We start from the raw sequence: 27857 nt of genomic DNA, 5'->3' as shown, positions 1-27857 counted from the left end.
AAAAGTACAGACTTGCAGCCTCCTGCATCCCAAACCCTGACCAGGTATGCTAAGCAACACTAGGAATAGGGTGAGGCAAGCAAGACTCCTTAAGGAAGCAGAATTTAAGGAGACATCATTCTCAGGTGCTGTCTGTGCTTGTACGACTGAGTGCAAGTGCCTCCTTAAAATTGGCGCAGCGGGTGGCTCATTCTTATTTAATTTAATTTAACAATTCAATTCTATTCTATTGTATTTTAATTATTTTTACTGAAGTATAGTTGATTTACACTGTGGGTGGCTCATTCTTAAGGCGCTGTTTACTCCCAGGGTCAGGGTCATATAAGTACAGGGTCAACACATTGAAGTGAGTGCTTCCTTAAAGTTTGCACCCTAGAGTCTTCCCTCCTCCTAGCCCCAGCCCTAATCCCAAGAGGCCATAGACTCCAAAGTGGTTCTCCAAATTAGCCCTCCAACAGCGAAGACAAGATGCATAGAACAGAGAAGATTCTACAGTCTGGGGGTAGAATGGGGTCCCATCACCTGATTCAACCAAGCACCAGGTAGAAGCAGAGATGCTGAGGTTCCTCATTATCCTCTAACCTCATTCCTCAGACCATGCCCAGAGCATGGGAGGGGCTAGTGAAATGCAGGAAGGGAAGCAGGAAAGAGAGATTGTCCTTGTTCTTGGAAAGCCCCTCTTACGGGACCCTGAGCTGGCTCCCATGGAGAGGCTCAGAGCTTCTGAGCCCTGGTGTGGTTGTGAAGCCACTTGAAGGCACCAAGTCAAGGTGAGCTCTGCTGGCCTCACAGACCCTAGAACAGGAAGCTCTGTCTTTCTCAATAAATGCTTGAGGATGGTTTCATAGAAGAAAGTGGGATGATAATTTTGTAGGACTCTAACATGCTTAGTTATATTCCTCCCCCCTTAAAAAAAAAAAATATATATATATATAAATGTACTCTCCATTATATACATCGATGGTACCACCAACCCACTGAAGGGAGGTGTGCACTTTGAGATGTTTTTCTAGTGGTAAAAATGGGTTTTGGATGGTGTGTCCTTACTATCTCACTCAGTCAGTCCCCTTTATGTACTTTTGAAAGACTCAGTGAGGTCATGTGTCCATTGGGATCAATATTATAACCTTGTCCTCTTTGTCACTTCTTTAACCAAGTAGACTACCATAAGGTAACAATAACAACAGTAATGACAATATTCATTGACATATTTGACCACCTACTATATTCAGGCACAGTTCTGGGTATTTTAAAAACAGAACATGATTTAATCTTCACAATAATCCTATAAGGAAACTGTTACATAACCACTTTTGCAGAAGAGAAGATAGAATCTAGGAGAACTTAAGTAACTTGCCCAGGAACATAAAGCTAGAATGTGGCAGAGTTGGAAATGCATTTGACTCCAAAATCTGTGTTCTTTTTGTTTCCATAAAGCCTCTCTTTGAGGATCTAGTGTTCATAGAATAGAAGTAATTCTTACTCTAATTTGAAATAAACTGAAATAGTGGTGTTTTGACCTACATTTTTGTTGTTGTTGACATCTGCCTTTGTATTCCAGACCCCAGGTAGAGGAATGGGCTCACTCAGTGCAGCAAACTCAAAGCTCTGCTTTGATGTCTTTAAAGAGATGAACTATGACCACATGATTGAGAATCTCATCTTTTCTCCCTTGAGTCTCCTGTCTGCCCTGGCTGTGGTGCTCTTTGGGGCCAGAGGAGACAGTGCATCCCAGATGGAGAAGGTATGTCACAAACATACTTTCAGCCATGTCTAGAAGACAATCAAGTAACAATTCCAAACACTGGCTTGTTATGGAGATTTCATAGATGCCCAACTCTGTAAACACAAGATAATGTCCACCTTCACGTAAGGTTCCCTATCTCATTGGCTCTATCAAAAAGGTGCAAAAGGTAAGATTTCCCACAGCTCTGTTCTGGGGGGCAGGGAATGAGTGCACGCAGCAGAGGCTGAGCAGGGAGAGGCAATCAATGAGGCCAACCTGGTCCATGGCAAAGTTGGAATTTCCCACCTCCACCCCCACCCGTATGCATCCTTAGGTCCTCAGGGCCTTCCTGCTGTGGGTCACATAAAGAATATTTTGTAAGGATTTACAGTCTATGCATTTACATCCCCAAGGAGATCACCAGTGCTTTAACTCAACCAATAATTTTGGGTGACTGGAAAAACTATTTCTTAGTAGACATCCTTCAACACGCTTTAATCATCTCTCTGCCTATTACAGAGGGAATGATTAACTAGTGGAACAAAGCTTCTCCCCAGTCAGAATTTAAATTGGAAATAAATTTGGAAAGCTGGAGTCAAATCCTGAATTTAATAATATATTTAAAATAAAAAAAAAATGTAAAAGCTCTTGTGTTCAATTTTATTCTATTTCCATGCATTGGGAGAAGAGGTCCCAAGTGTCTTACCCATAATAGGTGCTCAATAAATACAAATTTGTGGAGAGGGAGAACTGGCTGAGAATGAGGATGCTGTGGGGATCTTTACAAGTCATCTTGGGATGAGTATGTGTAGACTCACCCCTCCCTTCCCCCTCCCTTCAAAGTGAGAGCGTGCGGACTGGTGGCTCCATCTACACCTGTGCATGCTTCAGGTTTTGCAACCAGAGAGATGGCATGGTCACTGTGCTGAGGTCACAAGTCAGGCAGAGAGAGAGTCTGGAGTGGAAATAATTCTTTGTCTTTTCTGAGTTAGAAGAGAACCAGAGAATTCAAAATTTTCCCTTGCTAATTTCCGTACAAAATGGAGAAAAATTTCTCATATTTTCATCCTGTTAATGATTCTCTTACAACATTCAAAGACTGAGCCAAATGCTCAGAATTCCCGGTTCAACCATCATGCTTTCTTTTGATGATGCTGATGATGGCAACAACCACCACCGAAGCAACATCAGGGAGCACCATGCATGCTGAGTCCCTGGATTATGGAACAATATGCCTATGATATAGGAGGCCACCAGGCAATCTCAGAACTGGAAGAAACCATAAAATTCCCACTCTCCTCTCTATGCTTTAATCTACGTAGGGACCAGCAGGCAAGAGGTTGTTCAAAGTCCTCCGATAAGGCAGAACTTAATAGTGTGAAGTATGCATTCAGACTACTCTATGTTTTAGAAAGTTCTTCCTAGCCTTGAGCTAAAATATACCTCTCCATTACCATTGCTCCTTTATAATTTTCCTGTTCTTAAAAACACACACACACACACACACACGCACATGTTATGTTTCCTGTTCCATGTGTATTTTAATAAATTTATAATATCTTCCCAGTATCTACTGCCTCTTATCCCATTTTTATTCTAGGGAGTCACATAAAACATGTTAAATGTACTCACCCTTTAAATATTGAAGAGAGTTGCAATGTTTTATTTCAGTTGTTCTCTGAGGAAGGCCTTACTAAACTACGGTTATACCTCAGTTAAGTCAACAGGACTATAGCAAACATTAACTCTTAGTGGAAAAAAATGATACAAGCTACTGAAATCTCAAGGGGATACTGTGAGCGTCAAATCAGATAATGTTCATGAAAATCATTTTAAAATAATGACCTGTTATATGAATTCAATCATTATCTTTGTCTGCTCAGTGAGTAACCAATGCTACTAACTGTCTGCAAATGAATTAAGATTCATCCCTTTATCCACACAACTATTTATTCTTCATTCAACAAATATTTATTGGGTTCCTACCATTTATTGGGTTTCACAATTGGGAAGGTAGGGATGAACAAATTAAGTGACAATAAATGACTAAGTCTGAGTTGATTTTGAAACACTCTTTTGCATTCTATCACAAAGGTTGCATTCTATTTATAAAGGGGAATACAAGTAAGTGCCTACACCTCACCCTTAACGCTCTAACACTTAGACTTCTGCCTAAGAGCACGTGAAGGATTTTGTTTTTCAAACTCATCTGTCCTCTATGACATATCCTTTTAAAAAAAAATGAGGAGCAAAACTAATAAACAGATAAGAGAAAGGTGGGGAGAATCATAGAACATTTATAAAAATGTAAGAGCTTAATATTTATAGCAAGAAAATGATTTGCTATATCACTCTCTGGTCTTTTGGAGAGGTATTTGCACACCCTTTGAAAATAGTTCTTTGTTTTCCATTGTAGGTTCTATACTTGAATGAATTAACGAGAACTGCAAATTCTTCAAATTCAACGGTAGATAAAAGTCCTACTTTCATCTTTACTTCTCTTATGGCAGTCTCTCTTTAGTCCCTGAAGACTTGAGGGCAATAAAATAGGTTATTTATTCCAGAAGAGTTTTGAGCCTAGATTGTAGATACATACAAATTCCTGGGTATGCTGTTTTAAAATAATCATGTTGAGATTTTGAAATAAGAGATGACAAAATGGGAACTGTCAAAAATTTGAGGTAGAGACCTAGCCTTTAATAAGAAGGAGCAGAAGGGAGATTATTCTCAAAGAGTTTTCATAATAAAACCCCCAAATCTACTCAGACAGTAGAAGTGCTTCAAACAGTGCCTGAACCAGGGCTAGTGCTCAGTAGATATAAATATACCATTTTTTGGAAATGTAAATAAAGATAGCTTATCTTTATGAGTTTTAGTGTTCAATGTTTTTCCATATTGCTAATTTCTAGGAGAAATTTGTAATGTATACCTTCTGTAGCTTTTTAGATGTGACTTTCCCACTATTGTCTATGGTGGGGTTACTAAGATCAAACTTTCTTGCCCAGAATTCTTACTTATTACAAGATATAGCAAAACATTTTTCCTTATACAAACTATATTAAAATTAATATGGCAGTATTGATAAGTGTGTTTTGGGCCTTCTTGTAGAGGAGATAGGGCAAGCTTTGACCAGGACATGGACCTTGCCAAGTCACCCCTCACACCTGTGAGGTGATTGTGATACATTTTTATCAAATTGTCAGGTAACTCAGTTTGGCGAAAGGCAAACATTTCACTATGTCCTAATGATAGAAGTAGTCTTTGATTCTGTTTTTTTTTCTGAAATAGCATGTCCTAATGCAAACCCAAGAGCCTCTTGTCTAACCTCAGTTGATACTTAAGTGTGTGATACTATGGCCCCTGTTTTCAAGTATTTTCTAACTTCACTTTAGTGTGAACAAGATACAGGGGTCCATTCACACATTCAAGCACTCCTCTCTGAAATCATCAAGTCCAGCCACAGTCAAGTCCTCATGGCAAGTGGGATGTTTGCAGAAGAAGCCTATCCATTCCTCCCTGTGAGTTAAAATAAAATATTTTTCCATAAGTAAGGTAGAAGTCTTTCCTTTCTGTCTTCATTTAATTTATTCTAGCATTGTTTGTGCTATCACAGTGGTAGGAAAGTAGAAAAGATATAATATTTATATATTTAGATAGATTGATGCTATATATAGAATATACAATATATTTTATATATGTATTTTATTTCATATAGAAAAATATTAAAGGGTTCAGGATTCTAATTTTCAGATGCTAGTTTGTAGCATGTTCAATTATGTTTCCGACGGGCCCACCTGAAGCATAAAGAGCATAAATTTTAGAAAGTTTGTTATGAAAAAAAAGTTAACAAAATATTTTATATTGATAATAAAAGAGGATTAATATTTTGGAACCCCAATTGAGGACTCTAATTATGCTAAGTCTGATTATCCTAAAAGAAAGAGATATGTCCTTGTCATTGAAATAACACTCTGTAGTAATTTGTTCATTTTATTTACCAGTCTTCTGAAAGTATGACAAATGTATATATTTTAACTAATTGGGCCTAGGCATATATAACAGTATTTTATATATTTCTGCCTCTATTTACATATAATTCCTACCATGTGTGATCTAAATGTATTAAAATCACAATTTATTTGCTATGTCTCTTTCTATGCTCATTTTATAGAAATATTTAGACTGTATTGAACAATTATATAAACTAAAACCTGAAAATTTGGATTTCAAAAATAACGTAGAAGAAGCCAGATTGCAGATTAACTCATGGATTGAAAATAAGACAAAAGGTAAGAGACCCAAACCTTCTTTTTCTCCATCTTCTCCTTCTTCTTTTAGGCATATTTACATTCAGTGAAATGCTCAGATCTTAAAAAATATATTTAGAAAGTTTTGACAAATATATATCAGGACACAGAGCATTTCCATCACCCTGAAAAATTCCTCCACACCTGTTCCCAAGCAACCATTGATTTGATTCTATCATCAGAAGTTAGTTTTGCCTACCCTAAAATTCCAAATAAATGGGGTATTAACAGTATGTACAATTTTGTGTCCTGTTTTATCACTCAGTATATTATTTTTGAGACCATTCATGTTTTTGGATATATCAGTGGCTCATGTCTTTTTATTGCTGAGAAATATTCCTCAGTATGGATATACCAGTTTGTTTATTCATTCTCTTCTTCATGTATATCTGAGTTGTATCATCTAGTTTCGGGCTACTATGAATAATGTTGCTATAAACATTTTTGTAAAAGGTTTTTTGCATACATATTTTTTTCATTTCTCTTGGGTAAATACTTACTTAGTATAAATGCTAGGTCTTAGGCTAGATGGATGTTTAACTTTTTAAGAAACTGCCAAATAGATTTCCAAAGTGGCTGAACCATTTTACATTCTCACCAGCACTGTATGAAAATTCCAGTTACTCCAAATCCTCTCCAGTTTTTGGTGTTATAAATATTTTTCATTTAACTCTTTTAGTAGGTATGTAGTAGTATCTTATTGTGGTCTTAATTTGCATTTCTCTGATGACTAAAAACATTGAGCATATTTTTTATATGTCTTTTGGCCTTTAATATATCTTTATTTACTAAATCTCTGTTCAAGTTATTTGCCCATTTTTTAATTGTTTGTTTACTTTTTATTATTGAGTTGCAAGAATTCTTTATGTATTCTGGATCCAAATATTTTGTCAGATACCTATGTTGCTAATATTTCCTCCTAGTCTATGTCTTGTGTATTTTTTTTCTTAACTGTATTTTTGATGAGTAGAAGTTTCTAATTTTAATGAAGTCCAATTTGTCAATGATTTGTGCTTTCTGTATATTCTCTAGGAAAATTTTGCTTACCCAAGGTCGCAAAGATATTCTCTTCTGTTTTCTTTTAGTAGATTTATTGCTTTAGTGTTTACATTTAGGTTTATGGTCCATCTCAAGCTGACTTTTATGTAGGATGTGAAATGGGGGGAAATGTTCTTTCTTTTTTCCACATGGATACCCGGTTGTTCTAGCACCAGGTGTTAAAGATCTCAAGACTTTTTCCATTTCATAAAATGAAAGCTCATGACATCTTCTTATCAATTTTACTCTTGAGAAGTGAGGAGGCATAAAAAGCCAAAAGTCTTTCTTCTGCAACTTTCCCAGTTATTTCTTTTGTTTGATTGTGGTAGAAAATCATTGCCAGGTAACAGTGGTGATCTGCAAAACCACTGACTCAGATAGTCATTGTTTTCAGCATAAGATGGTACCAGGAAGAATTTCACAAGAAAGTCAAACCTTAATGGTTAATGTATCTATAAACCACCTCTTAACTGGGTAACAGTGTTATGTAAATTAATCAGGCTTGTTAATTTCCACAACCGTAAAGTAGGCAAATAGGCTATACACTCACTTTGTTTTCTTCTGCATTCTACATTCTTTATTTATTAAAGAATTACAAGTATTTAGATATTTGCTCAAAAGTCTTTTTGGCTCAACTGAAGATATTCAGTGGCAATTACTTATGTAAATTCAAAGATGTGTCAAAATCCAAAGCAAAACCAATGAAACCAATTCACATCCCATGACCAATCAAGTGTGATCTTACTATGTTTCTGTTCCCAAAGGTGAAATCAAGAACCTCTTGTTACCCAATAGCCTCACATCCTCTGATCAGTTGGTGCTGGTTAATGTCATCTCCTTCAGAGGGACCTGGAAGTATGCATTTCAGAAAGACCAAACCACGGCAATGGCTTTCAGGCTGGATGAGGTAGACTCATGACTCAATTTGTTTTTTCTCTTAAAGGTAGCCCTCAAAAAGTTTGCCTTAAAATATGTTAAATTATTTCTGGCCTTAGATAGGTTAATTAATTTCCAAGTGACTATTCTAGCTACATAACAGATAAAGTCCAGATTTAGATTTACATTTTTTTTTGTTATTGAAACTTTCTTTTAAATTCTTCACAGTATTTTTAACCTATTTTGCTATGTTTAGCACTACAGTTGTAAAATTGAAAAAGTGGTGTAAACCACAGACCTTGGAAAGGTTTAAGGCAGTTTTGGGCTTTGGGCTGAGCTTAAACCATTATTAAGCAATTCACTTACCACAAACTGGAAATGAAGTCAGGTGGTAGGGAATAACTCCAATAGATGCCTGTGGAACTAACATGCAGGTCATTTGTAAAATGAGTGTGATCTTGAGAAGCAAAGCAAAATTGGTGAACAAGATTCATAATCAAAATAAAAAGTTCCAGATATGCTGTCCTTCTACTATCCTCAATCTTCCTAACTTCTTTCCTTTGTGCCACAAAAGTGTCCTAAATATTAGGCTGCAAGCAAAATAATCCATGTTATTTAATAAGAAAGAATGGATCTGTATAATATAACCAAGTCCCTAAACTGTGAACTGTATTTACTCTATCAAATATATTACCAAAAAATGCTTGCAATCATTGGCCAATTAAACATTTGTTATAGCCAACTGTAAAAATACAGAGGGTTTATATTTCTGGATAAGTATATTCAGAATACTTATTACATGAATACTTCTTCATGCAAAAGAAATAGTGAATGACTTTAAGGAAAACATAATTCTCTGGCCAAACACATTAGTCACATCTGGAATTATCCAGTATTATTTTTCCAGAGAATATTGCCATCGGATATTGAGGTCATAAACCATAAAGTGAAATTATGTAGTTTTTACAGCTGTGGTTTTTTAAAAATGCAAATTCCAGGGCCACATTCCTGGAGATTCTGACTTGCAAGTAGTGCTTGAGTATTTGTATTTTTAAGTAACCCCTGTAGGTCCTTCCAAGGATCAGCCAAGTTTAAGGACCACAGTATGAGGAAAACAGGAGTGGAGATTTTAGCAGGATTCATAGAGAGCTACTTTAAAGGGATAAGCATACCCCAAAGCAAGCAGACTTTCTAGAGGAAACAGTTAATAAATCAGAGTCTTTATTTTCACAGTAAAATCTGGTCCATTTGGTTTACTTACGTGATGCAGATATCTTTATGTTACAACTAGCCTTTCAAAGAGAAATACATAAAATAAGGTTATGGTCATAACTAAATTTCCTTAAACTGACCTCAATATGTGGAATTCACTTAGCACGTTGTTAAATTCTTAGCTATTTTGTAGCTATTTTGTAATCTGCAACCCAATGTCGTGGAGCTGGAGAGATTCTAAATTATGTTCTTCAAAGGACCTGTTTGACTTTTAAAAATGGTTATCCTGATAAGATTTTACGATGCATATTTCTCAGATCTTTGAAGTGAATTAACTGCTTCTGGGCACCAAAAATGTACAGTTGAATAACAATAATATATTGAAAGATATAAACACTTTGCACTTTAGTAGCTACTCCTTTTAGGCTACGCTCCCCCCTTTAAATCATTACAATAACGATCAATCATTGATATTTCTGTGGAAAGATGGATAGATTTTGTTTCGGTCACTCGTGGGCACCTCTGGAGGATGAAATGTAAACTCCTCATGCCTTAAGGCATGAAAGGAACTGGCGTTGTTGTCTCACTGTTTTTACTTTCATAGTCTCAGAGCAAACCTGTTCAGATGATGCGGCTGCAAGGGCTCTTTAAACTGGACTCCATAACGGAGCCTCGGGTGCAGGTTCTTGAGGTGCCTGACGTGGAAGATCACCTGAGTATGGTCATCGTCCTACCCAGAGAGGAAGTTGGCCTGGGACAGGTAAACCACGGAGCCTTAGCAGCCGCTGCCACCAGCAGAAAAGGCTCTGTGCTTGAGAATTACACATGCAGGAAGCTGGGAGATTCAAAATAACTGCTTATACTACTACTTAATGCAGTGCTATGTCCACTTAAAAAAAGCAGAACCCCCAAATAAAGCACCCATGCACTAAGACATGTTGCTTCTACTGGTTTCAGTTTTAGGCTTTTAAAGCACAGTCATATGCATCCTCTTGCAGTCTTCATGGGTTATCATTGTTATTTTACATGTATTTTTTATATATTATGCATTGACACACCTTTTGGACCTGCCACCAACCAATTACATCTCTTTTCCACCAGCAACCAAGGCCAGACTTGCAAACGCAATGCTCAGCCTTTTCCCTTTGCTTGTTTCTCTGGTGCTTTCCTCTGAGCCCCGTGTGGACGCTCCTGTTCCACACTGTGATTGTGTGTTCTTGCTCTCAGCATTGGTACAGGTCTAATTCCTCAGCAGTTCTCTTTAAATCCCTGTCTTTCCTCTTTTTCTTCTGCTTTTTATGCTTCTCCCAATTCTATGTTGCTCCCACCTACTTCTCTGTGGATAAAGGGGTCTCACCCTCCCCTTCACCCTTTCTTCATCCTCACTAGCTGTGAAGCATACCAGGCAGACACCGGCAGCCCGCTGATGGAGGAAGAACCTTGGAAACCAAGACGTTAAATGATTTGCTCAATATTTCATCGCAAATTAGTCTGTGATGTTATTAGAGCCCAGTTCTCTGGCTTCTCAGTCTTCTCCAGGCTTGGTGGTCAAAGGTCTGGTCAGACTCAACATGACCATGGCTGAAAATCAAAAATCTCAGCTTTGCTCTACCAATATATTTACATTTACATAGAAGCAAAAAACCCCCACAAATGTATAAATAATATGATTGCTATATGCTATGAAGAAAAATAAAAGATGGAAATAGGAGAGACAGGTACAGGGTCTGGGAACTTCTGTTTCAGATTGGATGACCAGGGGAAACCTCTCTGATAAAGTGAGATTTTAGTTATTGCTAAATAATAATTATCATCATTAGATAACATTATTTTCATAAGCTTCCTTTCTCATGGTTAGATAATGGAGGAACTCTGAATTTGTAGGTACAGAATTGGAATCTGACATTAATTTTACCACAAACTCACAGTCATTTAACCTCTCCAAGCCTCATTTTACCCACACCATAAAAAGGGTAAAGTATATGATTTCTAGGGTTCCTTTTAGCTCTTAAATTTGATGATCTTCTGAAAGGTCAGTGAAATGGCACCCATCTAATATAACCCACATAATTACATGATCAACACTGTGGTGTATTTTATTTTATTTATTTATTTTTTAATAAATGTATTTATTATTTTTTTAATTTTTGGCTGCATTGGGTCTTCGTTGCTGCGCAGGCTTTCTCTAGTTGCGGTGAATGGGGGCTACTCTTCGTTGTGGTGCGTGGGCTTCTCATTGCAGTGGCTTCTCTTATTGCGGAGCACGGGCTCTAGGTGCACAGGCTTCAGTAGTTGTGGCGCACGGGCTTAGTTGCTCCATGGCATGTGGGATCTTCCCAGACCAGGGCTCGAACCCATGTCCACTGCATTGGCAGGCGGATTCTTAACCACTGTGCCACCAGGGAAGTCTTGTGGTGTATTTTATTTTATTTTATTTTTTTAACATCTTTATTGGAGTATAATTGTTTTACAATGGTGTGTTAGTTTCTGCTTTATAACAAAGTGAATCAGTTATACATATACATATATCCCCATATGTCTTCCCTCTTGCGTCTCCCTCCCTCCCACCCTCCCTATCCCACCCCTCTAGGTGGTCACAAAGCACCGAGCTGATCTCCCTGTGCTATGTGGTTGCTTCCCACTAGCTATCTATTTTACGTTTGGTAGTGTATATATGTCCATGTCACTCTCTCACTTTGTCCCAGCTTACCCTTCCCCCTCCCCATATCCTCAAGTCCATTCTCTAGTAGGTCTGCGTCTTTATTCCTGTCTTGCCCGTAGGTTCTTCATGACCATTTTTTTTGTTTGTTTTTTAGATTCCATATATATGTGTTAGCATATGGTACTTGTTTTTCTCTTTCTGACTTACTTCACTGTATGACAGACTCTAGGTCCATCCACTTCACTACAAATAACTCAATTTCGTTTCTTTTTATGGCTGAGTAATATTCCATTGTATATATGTGCCACATCTTCTTTATCCATTCATCCAATGATGGACACTTAGGTTGCTTCCATGTCCTGGTTATTGTAAATAGAGCTGCAATGAACATTGTGGTACATGACTCTTTTTGAACTATGGTTTTCTCAGGGTATATGCCTAGTAGTGGGATTGCTGGTTGGTATGGTAGTTCTATTTTTAGTTTTTTAAGGAACATCCATACTGTTCTCCACTGTGGCTCTATCAATTTACATTCCCACCAACAGTGCAAGAGGGTTCCTTTTTCTCCACACCCTCTCCAGCATTCATTGTTTGTAGATTTTTTTATGATGGCCATTCTGACCGGTGTGAGATGATATCTCATGGTAGTTTTGATTTGCATTTCTCAGTGATTAATGATGTTGAGCATTCTTTCATGTGTTTGTTGGCAATCTGTATATCTTCTTTGGAGAAATGTCTGTTTAGGTCTTCTGCCCATTTTTGGATTGGGTTGTTTGTTTTTTTGATATTGAGCTGCATGAGCTGCTTGTAAATTTTGGAGATTAATCCTTTGTCAGTTGCTTCATTTGCAAATATTTCTCCCATTCTGAGGGTTGTCTTTTCGCCTTGTTTATGGTTTCCTTTGCTGTGCAAAAGCTTTTACATTTCATTAGGTCCCATTTGTTTATTTTTGTTTTTATTTCAATTTCTCTAGGAGGTGGGTCAAAAAGGATCTTGCTGTGATTTATGTGATAGAGTGTTCTGCCTATGTTTTCCTCTAAGAGTTTTATAGTGTCTGGCTTTACATTTAGGTCTTAAATCCATTTTGAGTTTATTTTTGTGTATGGTGTTAGGGAGTGTTCTAATTTCATTCTTTTACATGTAGCTGTCCAATTTTCCCAGCACCACTTATTCAAGAGGCTGTCTTTTCTCCATTGTATATTCTTGCCTCCTTTATCAATGATAAGGTGACCATAGGTGCGTGGGTTTATCTCTGGGCTTTCTATCCTGTTCCATTGATCTATATTTCTGTTTTTGTGCCAGTACCATACTGTCTTGATTACTATAGCTTTGTAGTATAGTCTGATGTCCACAAGCCTGATTCCTCCAGCTCTGTTTTTCTTTCTCAAGATTGCTTTGGCTATTTGGGGTCCTTTGTGTTTCCATACAAATTGTGAAATTTTTTGTTCTAGTTCTGTGAAAAATGCCAGTGGTAGTTTTGATAGGGATTGCATTGAATCTGTAGATTGCTTTGGGTAGTAGAGTCATATTCACAATGTTGATTCTTCCAATCCAAGAACATGGTATATCTCTCCATCTGTTTGTATCATCTTTAATTTCTTTCATCAGTGTCTTATAATTTTCTGCATACAGGTCTTTTGTCTCCTTAGGTAGGTTTATTCCTAGATATTTTATTCTTTTTGTTGCAATGGTAAATGGGAGTGTTTTCTTAATTTCTCTTTCAGATTTTTCATCATTAGTGTATAGGAATGCAAGAGATTTCTGTGCATTAATTTTGTATCCTGCTACTTTACCAAATTCATTAATTAGCTCTAGTAGTTTTCTGGTAGCATCTTTAGGATTCTCTATGTATAGTATCATGTCATCTGCAAACAATGACAGCTTTACTCCTTCTTTTCTGATTTGGATTCCTTTTATTTCTTTTTCTTCTCTGATTGCTGTGGCTAGAACTTCCAAAACTATGTTGAATAATAGTGGTAAGAGTGGGCAACCTTGTCTTGTTCCTGATCTTAGTGGAAACTGGTGTATTTTAATATATGTGACTTGAGTCATAAAACTAGAACATTTCAGAATAACTTTAAAGTCTCTGAAAAGTAGACAAATTCTGAAGTACAATTACAGTTTGATAAAATGATCTTAAAGAGGGAAAAGTGAGGGAAATGAGTCTAGATCCTGATAGCCAACTAATTTTCTCCAATTATAATGCTTAACATTAATTTACCACCATGGATGAGGGCAGTCATCCCTGGTTTCTTAAATGAGTATGAGTTGAAAGTGGTATCTGATGAATGTCAATCCCATGCAAAATAGTTTTTTTTCCTGCTTGAGATTGCATTGTTTGTTGTCTAGCCTACCTACCTCCTGATAGATTCCATCCACAACATAGTCCAAATGAGTCATTGAAAATATGAACCTCCTCAGTAAAGACAACCTAATGAGGAGAAGCCAGAAATAGTTTCACATGGGGAATGGATGAGAAAAATGCAGTAGTTTAGGGAGTATGTTGATTGTATTAAAATATTTAATTGTCACATGGAAGAAGAAATGGACTAATTTGTGTGGCTCCCAGAGTGAGAACTAAAACTAATACGTACAAATTACAGGGAAGCAGATTTATGGTCACAATGGGAAACGTCTTTCCTGCAAGCTGAGCTGTGCAACCACCGAACCAGGCTGTTTATAAAGAAGTGGGTCATTGATTAAGGACTTCTCAAGCAGATGCTGATGGGTGTCACAGATGCTTCTTGGAGGGTCTCCTCTATGTTCTCTTTTCATTTAAGATTATTTGATTCTAATAATCTAGAAATGTTACTTAGTTTGGTATACATTCGGTCTCTATGGATGCCTGACTAACGAGAATTCTGATTGGAGTTGAGGTAGAAATTGACACTGATCAGCCTAGAATTACAACTTATGTTGTCAGAGTCCGAGGATCTCAGGTTCCAAAGATGTCTTTTAATGTGGCAAATAGGAAGGGTAGGCACTTATATAAATTTTATTATTACACTACATAAATAGTGCAACTTATAGAGAGATCATGAGAGGAATAAAAGTAGAAATTCCCTATGACAATTTGTTGCTTTTCCAAGTGACTCTTGGACGGTGTGCCTAGGCATAGAGCCCAGGGCTACATGCCTCATGTGCAGTTATTGCACGTGGTTGCATTTCCCCCACTTATTCTTATTGAACCTGCTTTGCAAAATGACAATGAGAAGTAGCCTTGCCTATTTACAACCTCACATCCAGCCCTTAGGATATTTCACATTTTGGTATAATTTTATTTTCTAAATAAAAACGTTGGGGGTGGGAAGAATTGGGAGATTGGGATTGACACATATACTATTGATACTATGAATAAAATAGATATCTAATGAGAACATACTATATAACACAGGGAACCCTACTTAATGCACTGTGGTGACCTAAACGGGAAGGAAATCCAAAAAAGAGGGGATATATGTATATGTATAGCTGATTCATTTTCCTGTACACTAGAAACTAACACAACATTGTAAAGCAACTATACTCCAATAAAAATTAAAAAAAATTAAAATGTTCATGTTTTGCTTCTTCCTTTCTTTCCCATAGGTTACCAATGAAATCACTTATGAGAAACTAAGCAACTGGATAGGCTCAGCCAACATGAAAGACACAGCTGTGGTCCTGTACCTGCCCCAGCTCAGACTTCATGGGTACTATGAAGACTTGACTTCCATACTGGCAGCTTTGGGAATGACGGATGTCTTTAACCACTCAAGGACTAACTTGTCTGGCATAACTGCAGGAGGAGACCTCAGGGTCTCCAAGATAATCCATAAGGCCATGCTAGAGGTTATTGAGACTGGTTCAGAGTTCACACTTAACAACCAAACAAGCAAATTTGAAAATCCTGAACTCTTCAAGGTGGATCATCCTTTTCTCTTCTTTATCTTCCACAAGGAAACTAAGATGATTCTCTTCTATGGTAGAGTCTGCAACCCTTAAGGAAGGGACTGAATTTATACTCAAACAACTTTCTGATTCTTGAAATTAGCTGGATTTTATGAGCTTGTAGAAAACACTCAGTATAGGTGCAACTAAAAGAGATACACCATACTTCTTAGCAATGTTTTTCTTTCAACTATCTCATGTAGAATATGCATCCCATCCCTTCTTGGTTTGGTTTACTTTGGTTAAACAAGTTATAGCATGCTATTAATTGCATTTATTAAAAAATTATGATCCATACCATTTTTTTTTCCTGCTTTTAAAAAAATTAACAGCTTTGTTGAGATATAATTCACATACCATAAAATTCACCATTTATTTATATCTATTTATTTTAATTGAAGCATAGCTGACTTACAATATTATATTAGTTTCAGGGGTTCAATATAGTAATTCAATATTTTTACAGATTATACTCCATATAAAGTTATTATAAAATATTGGCTATATTCCCTGTACTGTATATTATATCCTTGTATCTTATTTTTTTTATACCTAGTAGTTTGTACCATTTAAACCCCTTTCCCCTATCTTGACCCTCCCCCTCCCCCTCCCTACTAGTAACCACTAGTTTGTTCTTTGTATCTGTGAATCTGCTTCTGTTTTGTTATTGATACCACTTCTTTCTTAGGTAGCCTTCAACTCACTCAGAACCTCGCTTATAGGATGCTAAAACTCAGAATGTCTTTTTCTAAAGAAATGATATTATTCCGTGTGATTAGGTTACCAAGTTAGTTCTTGTCTACATCACCTGCAGCTGAACTAATGATATTAGTAAGAGGAGTTAATCTCTCCTGGGTGTATGGTATGTGCCAGGAACTCACACAAACGACCTAATTTAATTCTCACCAAAACCCTGAGAGGCAGGAATTATTGTTTTCTCCATTTTAAAGATGGGAAACTGAGGCTTAGGTTTAGTAATTTAACACGCAAGTGGCAAGTGACTGACTGGATTTTCAAACCCGGAAAGTTTGATACCAGACCCCAACTTGTGACCACCATCAACCCTGTCCTGCTCACAAGTCTACATCCTGAGACTCAGAACCCAGGCGCCTAGGGTAGAAAATGGAGCAGAAAGAAAAAGAAGAATGTTGTTTTCCTCCTTTCACATAAGGGGCACAGTTCAGAAATAACACTTGTAGAACACATTCTCAAGTTTACAAAGAAGTTTCATACTTGAAATCATTAAGTGAGTGAATGTGTTTTCATGTTGTGCTCTTTTTTTCTTCCTGTGTCCCTCTTCACTTCTTAATTCCCACTTTCTCATCATCAAGCTCTTCTTTCTCCTGGCTTCCTGGTGCTCATCATCTCAAGCCCCTCCCCAGGGGATCCCACTGAGAACAAAATAGAAAGAGCTCTGGATTTGGTGTCAGATCTCAGTTAAAATGCTGACTCTGTGCATTTAGTAGCTGACAAGTTTAAGTTTGGGTGAGGCAGTTACCTCTCAGAGCTCAGTCTCATTCTCTGCAAGATGGACCTTCCAATCCTGCCTTTTCCATCAGGCTGCTGGGAGATCCGAAAGTTAACACACACCAAAGTGCCTGATAAGTTGTTCACTTTATAATCACACGCTGCCAGAATGGGCAGCTGTCGAGGGTCTCTTCGGGTCATCCTTTTTCTCCGGTCTGCTTTCTACCTCTCTCATGGGAGGAGTTTTACTTCCTCTTCATGTTGTCTGCAAGTTTCATTACCTGATACCAATTACTTGTGGTATAATTTGCAATCATTCTGTATTTTTAGTTTTATCTGGTGGGAGTGATTCAGAGAAACAGTTTTGAGCATTTTCCCTGATATTTAAAATCTGAATTATAGTCACTATTTTTAAGTGAGATGGGCACACACTTCAGTTTATAAATAGTTCAATCCCTGTGCCCATGTCAGAACATTTAAAAAAATTTTTTACCGTTCAACTTTAAATTTACTGACATAATAAATCTAATATTAACCACTTCCCACAGGTCATTTGATTGGTAACCTGTGATTCATTCCAATGACACCTGTTCGTTGTAATAAGATTGTTTCTCAATCTTCACTACCTCACAACTTAGATTTTAATAGCTTTAGAGGTTGGATATAGCAATTATATTTTGACTGAACTGACCAAAAATTCTGTAATGTATAACTGCTGAGGAAATAGTGGTAATACTGTACTATTAAGCATTTACTGGTCACCTGGAGTTTTTTGCTTTGAGTAACTTTTCACACCCTGTGCTCTACAAGTGACTTGGAACATCCTAACAACACATTCCCAGAATTTCTTGTAAATAATTTCCATTGTCTAAGCTGATGTCTGAGTCACCATATTTTCCAAATGTAGTACTGCCAGGAGCAGCCAAAGAGGAACAAGAAGACAATTCATGCTGGCCAAGCCAAGGAAGTTAAGAAAAAGTTGGGGGAAGGACAAAGTATATACTATGTTGAAACGTTTCAACTTTTGGGTTTTTTCATTTTAATGTTAGGCATTTTTCTTCTTTTTAATTTTTTACATCCAGGCCCCTGGTCAGTTATACAGGAAAAAAAGAAAAGAAAAATGTAATTGGGAGAAGTGGGGCTCATATGGTCTTGTGATCTATTTTCCATAAAAAGAAAATTCTAAAAGTTCAAACAGAATGCACAGAGGCCGAGTACTAAACCATTGTGTCTCTAATGGAAACAAAACAAACAAGTGCTCCTCCCCAAGGCTTTTCCTTGCCAGAGACGTGTTTCTGGAGGGTGTGGCAGCCAGCTCTGCTGATTGGTTATGGAATGCCAGCCCTTGCTCTTCCCCACAAGACAAGTAGAATCATGAAGCTTAATTGGCCATGATTTTTTATGTAGTGCCTTTGACTCCACTCATGAAAAAAAGTGTTATCGATAAAAAGAAGAGATATTTAAATAATTTTAGTATTTCTTTCACAAATGAATTTACTAAATGCATGCTTTTGTCCCTGAATAAATCCATTGATTATACTTTCTGAATTCTGCATCAGTTACCTAACTAGGTGCCTTGCTCCATCAGTATTTTTTTTCTTTTCTAAAATTCAAACCTTTTTGACTTTTTTTCCCTAGACTTGCATTTCAATGTTGATTGGACAGTGTGGGGTTTTAATTTCATCTTTACTGTACACTCATTATTTTATTCCTCAAATTCCTCTGTCTTCTCCCTCCAAACTGCAACACTGCTCCTCTCACAGCCACACATTTCCATACTCTTCACCTCATACCATTCTTCTGCCATCTTCTACTCTTCCATTTTCATTTTCTTAGCCATGTTTCTTTTAGCTTCTCCTTTGAGGAAAGAGAAAAATTTCTGGGTCTACTAGAATATCACTAATCCCTTTACAGACTCATTACCCTCAAACTGCGGTATAACTCAATGATCAATGATACTAAATAATGCCTAACATAAGTGAGAATAAGACATTTTTCTTTCCAATGTAATGTGTTAGAGCTTAACTTTAATCATAAAATCATTGCTGAATATACAAATAATTTGACATCTTTGATTAATATATTTTGTTTTAAAGAGCGTAAGATTCATTTGATAGAAGGAATTGCAATGCAACTGAAATTAGATAGCAATTTCTATTCCCTGAAAACAGGTATAGTTAGATAAGAATGTTACATACAGGACACGCCAAGAGTCACATAAACTAACCAACACCCATGAGTACATTAAATTTCTTAATATTCAATGACTGAAATTGTACATAGAGTTCTGTGAATTCCACCTGCCTAATGAGGACAAGTCAAAATAAAAGAGAAGAAAAATATCCATCCAGTGAGCGAGAGAATGAATGAATCTGTGTAAAAGGGAAAAGAATACACTGAAAATCAACCATTAAAAAACAATAAAGAAAATTTGGAAATCTAAATATCATTGAGAATCACTTTTAACGAACACTGATTTCGGAAGATAATTTTTTTTTAATTTATTTATTTTATTTTTTATTTTTATTTTTGGCTGTGTTGGGTCTTCGTTGCTGCACGCCGGCTTTCTCTAGTTGTGGCAAGCGGGGGCCACTGCCCGCTGCAGTACGCGGGCTTCCCACTGCGGTGTCCTCTCTTGCTGCGGATCACAGGCTCTAGGTGTACGGGCTTCAGTAGTTGCGGCACGCAGGCTCAGTAGTTGTGGTGCACAGGCTTAGCCGCTCCACGGCACGTGGGATCTTCCCGGACCAGGGCTCGAACCCATGTCCCCCACACCAGCAGGAGGATTCTCAACCACTGCACCACCAGGGAAGCCCAGATAATTTTTTAAATTAACAATGGTTTCTGGTAGAGAGCATGGATTAAAGAAAAATGCCCTTACTTCAAATAAAGAAGATATTGAAAAGAGTCTGGACTGTGTGTGAAATACACACAGACAGGCAAAATTGACAATAGATTTGTATAATAGCATGAATAATAGGTCCAAAGAAATTCCTCTTTTCACACTTGATAAAATAGTTCATCTCTATTCATCAAAATTTACATGTTTACATGCCTCACCTTGTATATAGCTTACTTGCTCCCTTAATGGTTAACTATACTTGGATATATACATGAATTGATGAGAGTATTAATGAGGCTGGTCAATAAGTCAGTGAGCCACCACCTGTGGTTTGAGCATCTGTAGGGAACATGGCACCACCTTCACCAGAGCAACAAGGACATCTATTGCACAAGAAAACTTCTGCTCCCTCACACAGCTGTCACTCCAGGGCGGACAGCCTGAGGGCTGTTCCAGGTGCAACTCTGTTCTGGCAGACATGTGCTAAATCATTGTGTCTCTGTTTTAAGAAAAATTTGGCATAAGATGAAAGATAAAATTTGAAATGAAATATCTTATGAATTAATCTCTATGATCTTGACATTGAAAAATTAAGAGCAAGGGATGAGCGGAGGAAAATCTGCCAAAATAATGAATAAATCATTAAGTTGAACACTTAGAATAAGCTTTGCTATGAGGCAGGAGATAGATGGGCTCCAGGTTAGACATTTACAGCCAGCCTCCTGTTTACACTTCCAGATAAAAATAACAACAGGAACAGGGTAATAGTCGGACTTTGCCTCCGGTGAATGGCAGGGGCAGAGAAGAGCTGAGCCCTGCCCAGATAAAAGACAAAGAGATCACATATTTCTCATTCTCGAGGTCAAGGAGACCTTCCTGACTACACATGTGCAGAAAGGCTCCTCAGAGGTCAAAAGGGAGGGGGAGCCACCACACAGTAATTGATGTCAACTACCCTTAGGCTTCTTCACTAGGTTCCATCTTGGCTAAAAGATGCGTGCACACATGGGAGGACCCTGAGATAAAACACGGACTCAGAACCAGGCAAAGCAAGATGATTGGCCAAAGGAAACCTGGCAGAAATGCCCCATATAAGTGATTCAAACTACCACGAGGGCGCAACTCTCTCTGAGCCTGCCTGTGTGAGTCTATTCACACGTACCCTTTTTCCTCCTAATAAACAATTTACTTGTTTCATTACTTTCTGTCTCTTTGTGGGAATGCATTTCTACAAAGCCAACGGGCCAGGGGCCTTGTCACTGGCCACTGTCCCTGGTGGTCTAGTGGCCAGATTCAATGCTCTCAGGGCCGAGGCCTGACTTCAATCTCTGGCCGGGAACCAAAATCCTGCTTCAAGTCGCTGCAGGCCAAGGCTACCCAAGATCAGCTAGACCAAGACACTTAGATGGCCAAAGGATCAGGAGTAAACTCTTGTAATTAATTTTATGGCAGTAATTAAAATTTCAGAGCAGAAAATCATCTATTTCCAAATGGAGAATAATACTGTCTGAGAAATAAAATTTAAATGTTTTTCTAAATTGCTGTTTGGAAGCAAGTATTCTATTTAGAAATTTTTTCTAAAACAGAGAACCATAAAAGCTATGGACTGTAGCTTGTACAACCTTACATTTTCTCCATTGAAACATATAGAATTTTCTAGAAGAGAACCATCCCTCCACCCCTGTGCCTATTCTACAGAATTTTAACAACCCACGCCACGCACTCGACCCCATCATATTGATAAGCAATTTTAACAAGGCATACCACATTTATTGTTTTGCTTTATTGTGCTTTTTGCAGATATTGTGTTTTTTACAAATGGAAGGCTTGTGGCAACCCTGTGTGAAGAAAAATATTGCCCGCCATATCAGCAAACAAAGGATGCTGTGCCCATCAGCCACTACCACCCCCCACCCCACCAATGGTGAGCCCTGAGGGAACTCAGGATGGAGACAAAGGGGCTGCCCATGCCAAGCCCTCGGCCACTGCAGCCACCCACAACGGTTCACCCCGAGGAGACTCGGGATGGGAAAGAACAGGATACTGGCCCCAGATAGCTATGGTGCATATCAAAGGACTGATTTCAATGAGCCCAGACTCTTGCATCTTCCCATACATAGAAAAGTGCTAAATTCATTAATTTGAGATGTCTGGTTTTCTTTAGTTAACAGTAATCTTTTGATGGTCCTATTACCTGGTCTTTGTTGCAAAAACTCTTGTATATCCTAGCTCCTCCCTTACCTCTTCGGAGCAGTCCTTCAGAGATATCTGAGAGGCTGCCTCCCGGGCTTGAGTCCTCAGAAAGTCTGCCAAATAAAAGATAATTCTCAACTTTTAGGTTGTTCAATTTTTTTCAGTCAACACCTGCATGGAGCAAGTCTACCGGTGCAATTTTTCCAAAAGCATCTGTTCACTTTGTGTCGCATTTTGGTGATTCTTGCAATACTTCAGACATTTTTACTATTATTATATTTGTTATGGTGATCTGTGACAGTGATCTTTGATGTTACTATTGTAATTGTTTTGGGGTGCCACAAACTGCACCCATACAAGACAGTGAATTGAATTGATAAGCATTGTGTGTGTTCTGACTGCTCGACCTACCAACCTTTCCCCCATCTGTCTTCTTCTCCTTGGGTCTCTGTATTCCCTGAGATACAACAATATTGAAATTAGGCCAATTAATAACCCTGCAATAGACTCTGTGTTCAAGTAAAAGGAATAGTCTCATGACTCTCACTTTAAATCAAAAGCTAGAAATGATGAAGCTTAGTGAGGAGGGCACGTTGAACGCCGAGGCAGGCCAAAAGCTAGGCCTCTTGACCAAGCAGTTAGTCAAGTTGTGAATACAAAGGAAAAATTATCGAAGGAATTTAAAAGTGCTTCTCCAGTGAACACATAGATGATAAGAAAGTGAAATAAACTTATTGCTGATATGCAGAAAGTTTTAGTGGTTTGGATAGAAGATAAAATAAGATTCCTTTAAGCCAAAGCCTAATCCAGAGCAAAGCCCTAACTCTCTTCAATTCTATGAAGGCTGAAGGAGGTGAAGAAGATGCAGAAGAAAAATTTGAAGCTAGCAGAGAGTGGTTCATGAAGGTTAAAGACAGAAGCTATCTGGTAACATAAAAGTGTAAGGTGAAGCAGCAAGTGCTGTTGTATGAGCTGTAGCAAGTTATCCAGAAGATCTAGCTAAAATAATTAAAGATGATTACACTAAACAGCAGATTTTCAATGTAGATGAAGCAGTCTTATATAGCAAGAGAGGATCATGTAAGACTTTTATAGCTAGAGAGGAGAAGTCAAAGCATGGTTTCAAAGTTTCAAAGGACAGGCTGACTCTCTTGTTAAGGCTAATGCAACTGGTGGTTTGAAGTTGAAGCCAATGCTCATTTACAGTTCCAAAAATCCTAGGGCCCTTAAGAATTATGCTAAATCTACTCTGCCTGTGCTCTATAAATGGAACAACAAAGCACATCTGTTTACAACATGGTTTACAAAATATTTTAAGCCTACTGTTGAGATCTACTGCTCAGAAAGAAAAATTTTTTTCAAAATATTACTGCTCGCTGACAACACAACTTGTCACCCAAGAGATCTGATGATTGACAATGAGGTTAATGTTGCTTTCATGCCTGCTAACACAACATCGATTCCGCAGCCCACGGGTCCAGGAGTCATTTAGACTTTCAAGTCTTATTACTTAAGAAATACATTTGGTAAGACTATAGCTGCCATAGATAGTGGTTCCTCTGATGGATCTGAGCAAAGTCTGTTGAAAATCTTCTGCAAAGGATTCACTGTTCTAGTTACTATTAAGAATATTCATGATTCATGGGAAGAGTTCAAAGCATCAACATTAACAGGAGTTTGAAAGAAGTTGATTCCAAATTTCATGGGTGACTTTGAGGGGTTCAAGTCTTCAGTGGAGGAAGGAACTGCAGATGTGGTGGAGATAGCAAGAGAGCTAGAATTAGAAGTGGAGCCTGAAGATGTGACTGAATTGCTACCGTCTGATGATAAAACTTAATGGGTGAAGGGTTGCTTCTTACAGATGAGCAAAGAAAGTGGTTTATTGAGATGGAATCCACTCCTGGTAAAGATGCTGTGAAGATTGTTGAAATGACAACAAAGGATTTAGAATATGATGTCAGCTTAGTTGATAAAGCATCAGCAGAGTTTGAGAGGACTGAATCCAGTTTTGAAAGAAATTCTACTGTGGGTAAAATGCTATCAAACAGCAGTGCGTTCTACAGAGAACTTGTTCATGAAAGGAAGGGTCAAACGATGTGGCAAACTTCACTGTTGTCGTATTTTAAGAAGTTGCCATGGCCACCCCAGCCTTCAGCATCCAACACCCTGATCAGTCAGCAGCCATCGACAAGGAGGCAAGACCGTCCACCAGAAAAAAGATTACGACTCACCGAAGACTCAGATGATGGTTAGCATTTTTTAGCAAGAAAGTATTTTTTAATTAAGATATGTATATTTTGGTTTTTTTAGACATAATGCTATTTCACACTTAATAGACTGCTGTATAGCATGAACATAACTCATATGCACTGGGAAACCCAAACATTCCTGTGACCCGTTTTATCGTGACATTCGATTTATTGTGGTGGTCTGGAACTGAACCCGAAATATCTCTGAGGTATATACCTGTATAGGCAATGAAACTACAAGAGTAAGCAATAAGGAGAACAATGATTAAAACACAAGTTAGAGACATGACATTTATTTGCTTCCAATTTTAATTAATAATTTTATCTTGGTCATGATTGCTTAGGTCAGAAGCTGACACTGGTATTTCTAAAATTGGTTAGGACTTCTGATCTATGAAGAAACACAGAACAAATAAAATAAGAAGGACAAAACGAGGCAAATACCTTGGATTTATGCAGCTCCTCTGAGGAGTTGAGAACACTTCCTGCCCTGACCTCAGCCTTCATTTCATGGTCTGTGGCTCTGTCTCTCTATCTCTATCTGTCTCTCTCTGAGTCTCTGTCTGTCTCTGACCATTTTAAACAAACAATGACAGCATATGAATTTGATTTCCAGGGATCCCTACTTCAGTTATAATGTTCGTTTTGTTATATTATCACTGTATGTGAGTTAATAAAGTACTAGTTAAAGTGAGGAAGGATGTTTGAAACTATATAAGTTTCTCCTTTAGCATACAGATGGTAGAGATAATTCAGAGAATTTGTTTTTCATATAGCTCTTTTTTTTTGCAACAGGCTCTAGTAGAATCTGTAAATAAGAATCTATATACTCAGTCTTGTTATATTATTATATATTGTTATAATATATTACAAGGTCATTATTTATTATGTGTATTATATTATTATATTATTATTGTCATATACTTTGCCAAGCTAGGGAATTGGGTAGGACTACTTAGGTGTATAGACAAGAAGAAGCGGTGGGGAAACTCAGTCAAATTTTTTTCTCAAAGCACTTTTTCATCAAGACTGTACTAAGGCAGTTTATTCCCTTGTAATACTGATGATCACGTCCACTTTAGTTGAGGCCATATTTTTCAGGGTAAAAGTTCATTTCAGTTACAATTTATATGGTATTTTTATAGAATATAGGGATAGGGATGGGAAAGAGAATTTTCAAGTACATGATTTATTCAGGCCCTAAATGTTGTCCTATTTTAAATCATACTTTTAAAATACCTATCATCCAGTAGCATAAAGTGGGCACGACTACCCATTGACAAAATATAGAATCAGACAAGACTAGGCAGGATTAAGACCAATGAATGACACCGCTGCATAAAGACTGGATTTCACTTCAATGAAGCATTGTCACAGCCTCTGGGTAAGAATAAGAGAAAAGTGCTTCTGGGTAAAGTATCTTGTCAGGAAGCCCCCTCTTCCTCATTGCTCACTCCACCCCGACATACAGAATTGAAAGGGTATCAAAAGGAATCTTGCTGATTTAAGACAGAATGTGCACATACTTTCATTTTCATGTGTAAAAAATAAAACAAAAATTCTTCATACTGTGTTATTGCTTTGCTTCTGTTTATCACAGCAAGTCTATTGAATAAAAACTGAGTTTTCTCTACTTCATAGCTGGAAACTGCTAGAGGCAAAAATGTAGAAGTTTAAAAAAAAATTTTTTAAATAGAGTTAGGCTCAAACAATAAGTAGGCAGAAACCCTGGACAACAAAAATGTCCTCCTGAGGGAATTCTTCAGTGAACTTGAACCTGAGGATTCTTCAAAGTTACCAAATCATTAGAAAACACCCAACTGTAGGATGGTGGGCAGAAATATGAATACAGGATAAAATTCAAAATTTTTCCTTTTTGGTTGACACGATGATTTAATTTTAATGAAAAGCAGTGTGTTTGTTTCAAGAGCTTGCATGAGTTAAGCATTGCATGCCACACAGTCACGAAGCAGAGTGCTTGAGAGAACACGCGCTTAGCATAAATCCACAATAAATACACTGTATATTAGTGGGATGCCTTCTATTTTAGTGGGCTTTTTAAAGTCATAGATTCCTTTTAGAATCTGATGAAAGCTATCAAACTCTTCTCATAAAAAACGACACACATGCACATCCACACAAAACTCTACATGCAATTTCCCAAACTTCTTTAAATTGTCCATGGATCCCAGGCTAAGAAGTGCTGATATACACGTCGATATACTTTTGTATTGGTGGTTCTCCAGCCCATCAAAGTGGTAGAGCACCTGAACGTTATGATAATCTTTGTGGAACATCACCTATTTTTAATACATCATACAATCTAGAAAAAAATCTTATATTTATATACATGTGTGTATACATATACATATATGCATATTATATACACATATGTATGTATATGACTGTATTATATATGTGTGTGTGTGTATATATACAATAAATGATATCATATCATGTCCATTACCCTTCCTTTGGGTAAGTCACTGCAGCCAACCACTGTCCAAACTAAGAGCCATCACCGAACGTGACTGGGAAAGCTGTGTGTCTCAAATGGAGCCCTCGAAAGTTGCTTCCTAGTCAGGGGTTTGAACATCTCATTTTATATTTTGAAACTTAAGACAAACCATCTATAGCAAAAAGGACATCCAAAGCACTATCCTCTATGTTAAAAAGGCATTTGTCTGTACATTGGAGTCCTTCAAAACATATAGAGCTGAAGAAAAAATATTTTACCAGTAATGGTTGTAACAAAAGGTGAAAACTTTCATTTTTTTTTCCAACTGCCATTGACTGGAGTAAAATCTTCCTTTTTTTTTTTTTTTTTTGACAAATTTCAAAACCGTATAATGAACATCTGCACATTCTTTGTCCATATTCACCAAAGTTAACATTTTGTTGCATATACTTTATATCTATCCATCATCTATTTATCTATCTATCTATCATCTATCTATGTATCTACATGTTTCCTGAACTATATGATTGTAAGTTGCAGACACCATGACACTTTTCTCTAAATCCTTTCATATGCCTGAGAATAAGGACATTTCCTTTCAGACCACAACACCATTAACACACTGAGAAAATTAGTTTTAATTAAATGTATTACATAATATATGGTAATGTTTCAATTTTCTCAAGGTTTTCACATTGTATTTGGTGGTGTCTCATTAATCTCTTTAATCTGGATCTGTCCCTGATTTTTTGTTTCGTTTTGTTGGTTTTTTCCGTGACCTTGACTTTTTTTTGAAGGGTCTAGAGCAGAGGTCTTGTATAAAGTCCCACATCTTGGTTTTTTAAATTGTTTCCTCATGGTAGATTCAGGGTAAACATTTTGGCAAGATTATTACAT

The 27857-nt window shown here is 37.4% G+C and overlaps 1 protein-coding gene across 1 annotated transcript; it reads left to right on the top strand.

Moving 5' to 3' along the window:
- Positions 1-1576: 1576 nt before the first annotated feature.
- LOC133075093 (ovalbumin-related protein Y-like) lies at positions 1577-15805 on the top strand. Its single transcript, XM_061169221.1, has 3 exons — positions 1577-1744; positions 9764-9919; positions 15410-15805. Exons 1-3 carry the CDS (start codon positions 1577-1579, stop codon positions 15803-15805), a joined length of 720 nt encoding a protein of 239 aa, XP_061025204.1.
- Positions 15806-27857: the final 12052 nt, after the last annotated feature.

This window comes from Eubalaena glacialis, chromosome 15, assembly GCF_028564815.1.
Source record: "Eubalaena glacialis isolate mEubGla1 chromosome 15, mEubGla1.1.hap2.+ XY, whole genome shotgun sequence".
NCBI lineage: Eukaryota > Metazoa > Chordata > Mammalia > Artiodactyla > Balaenidae > Eubalaena > Eubalaena glacialis.
This window is presented reverse-complemented; position numbering and strand designations above follow the sequence as displayed.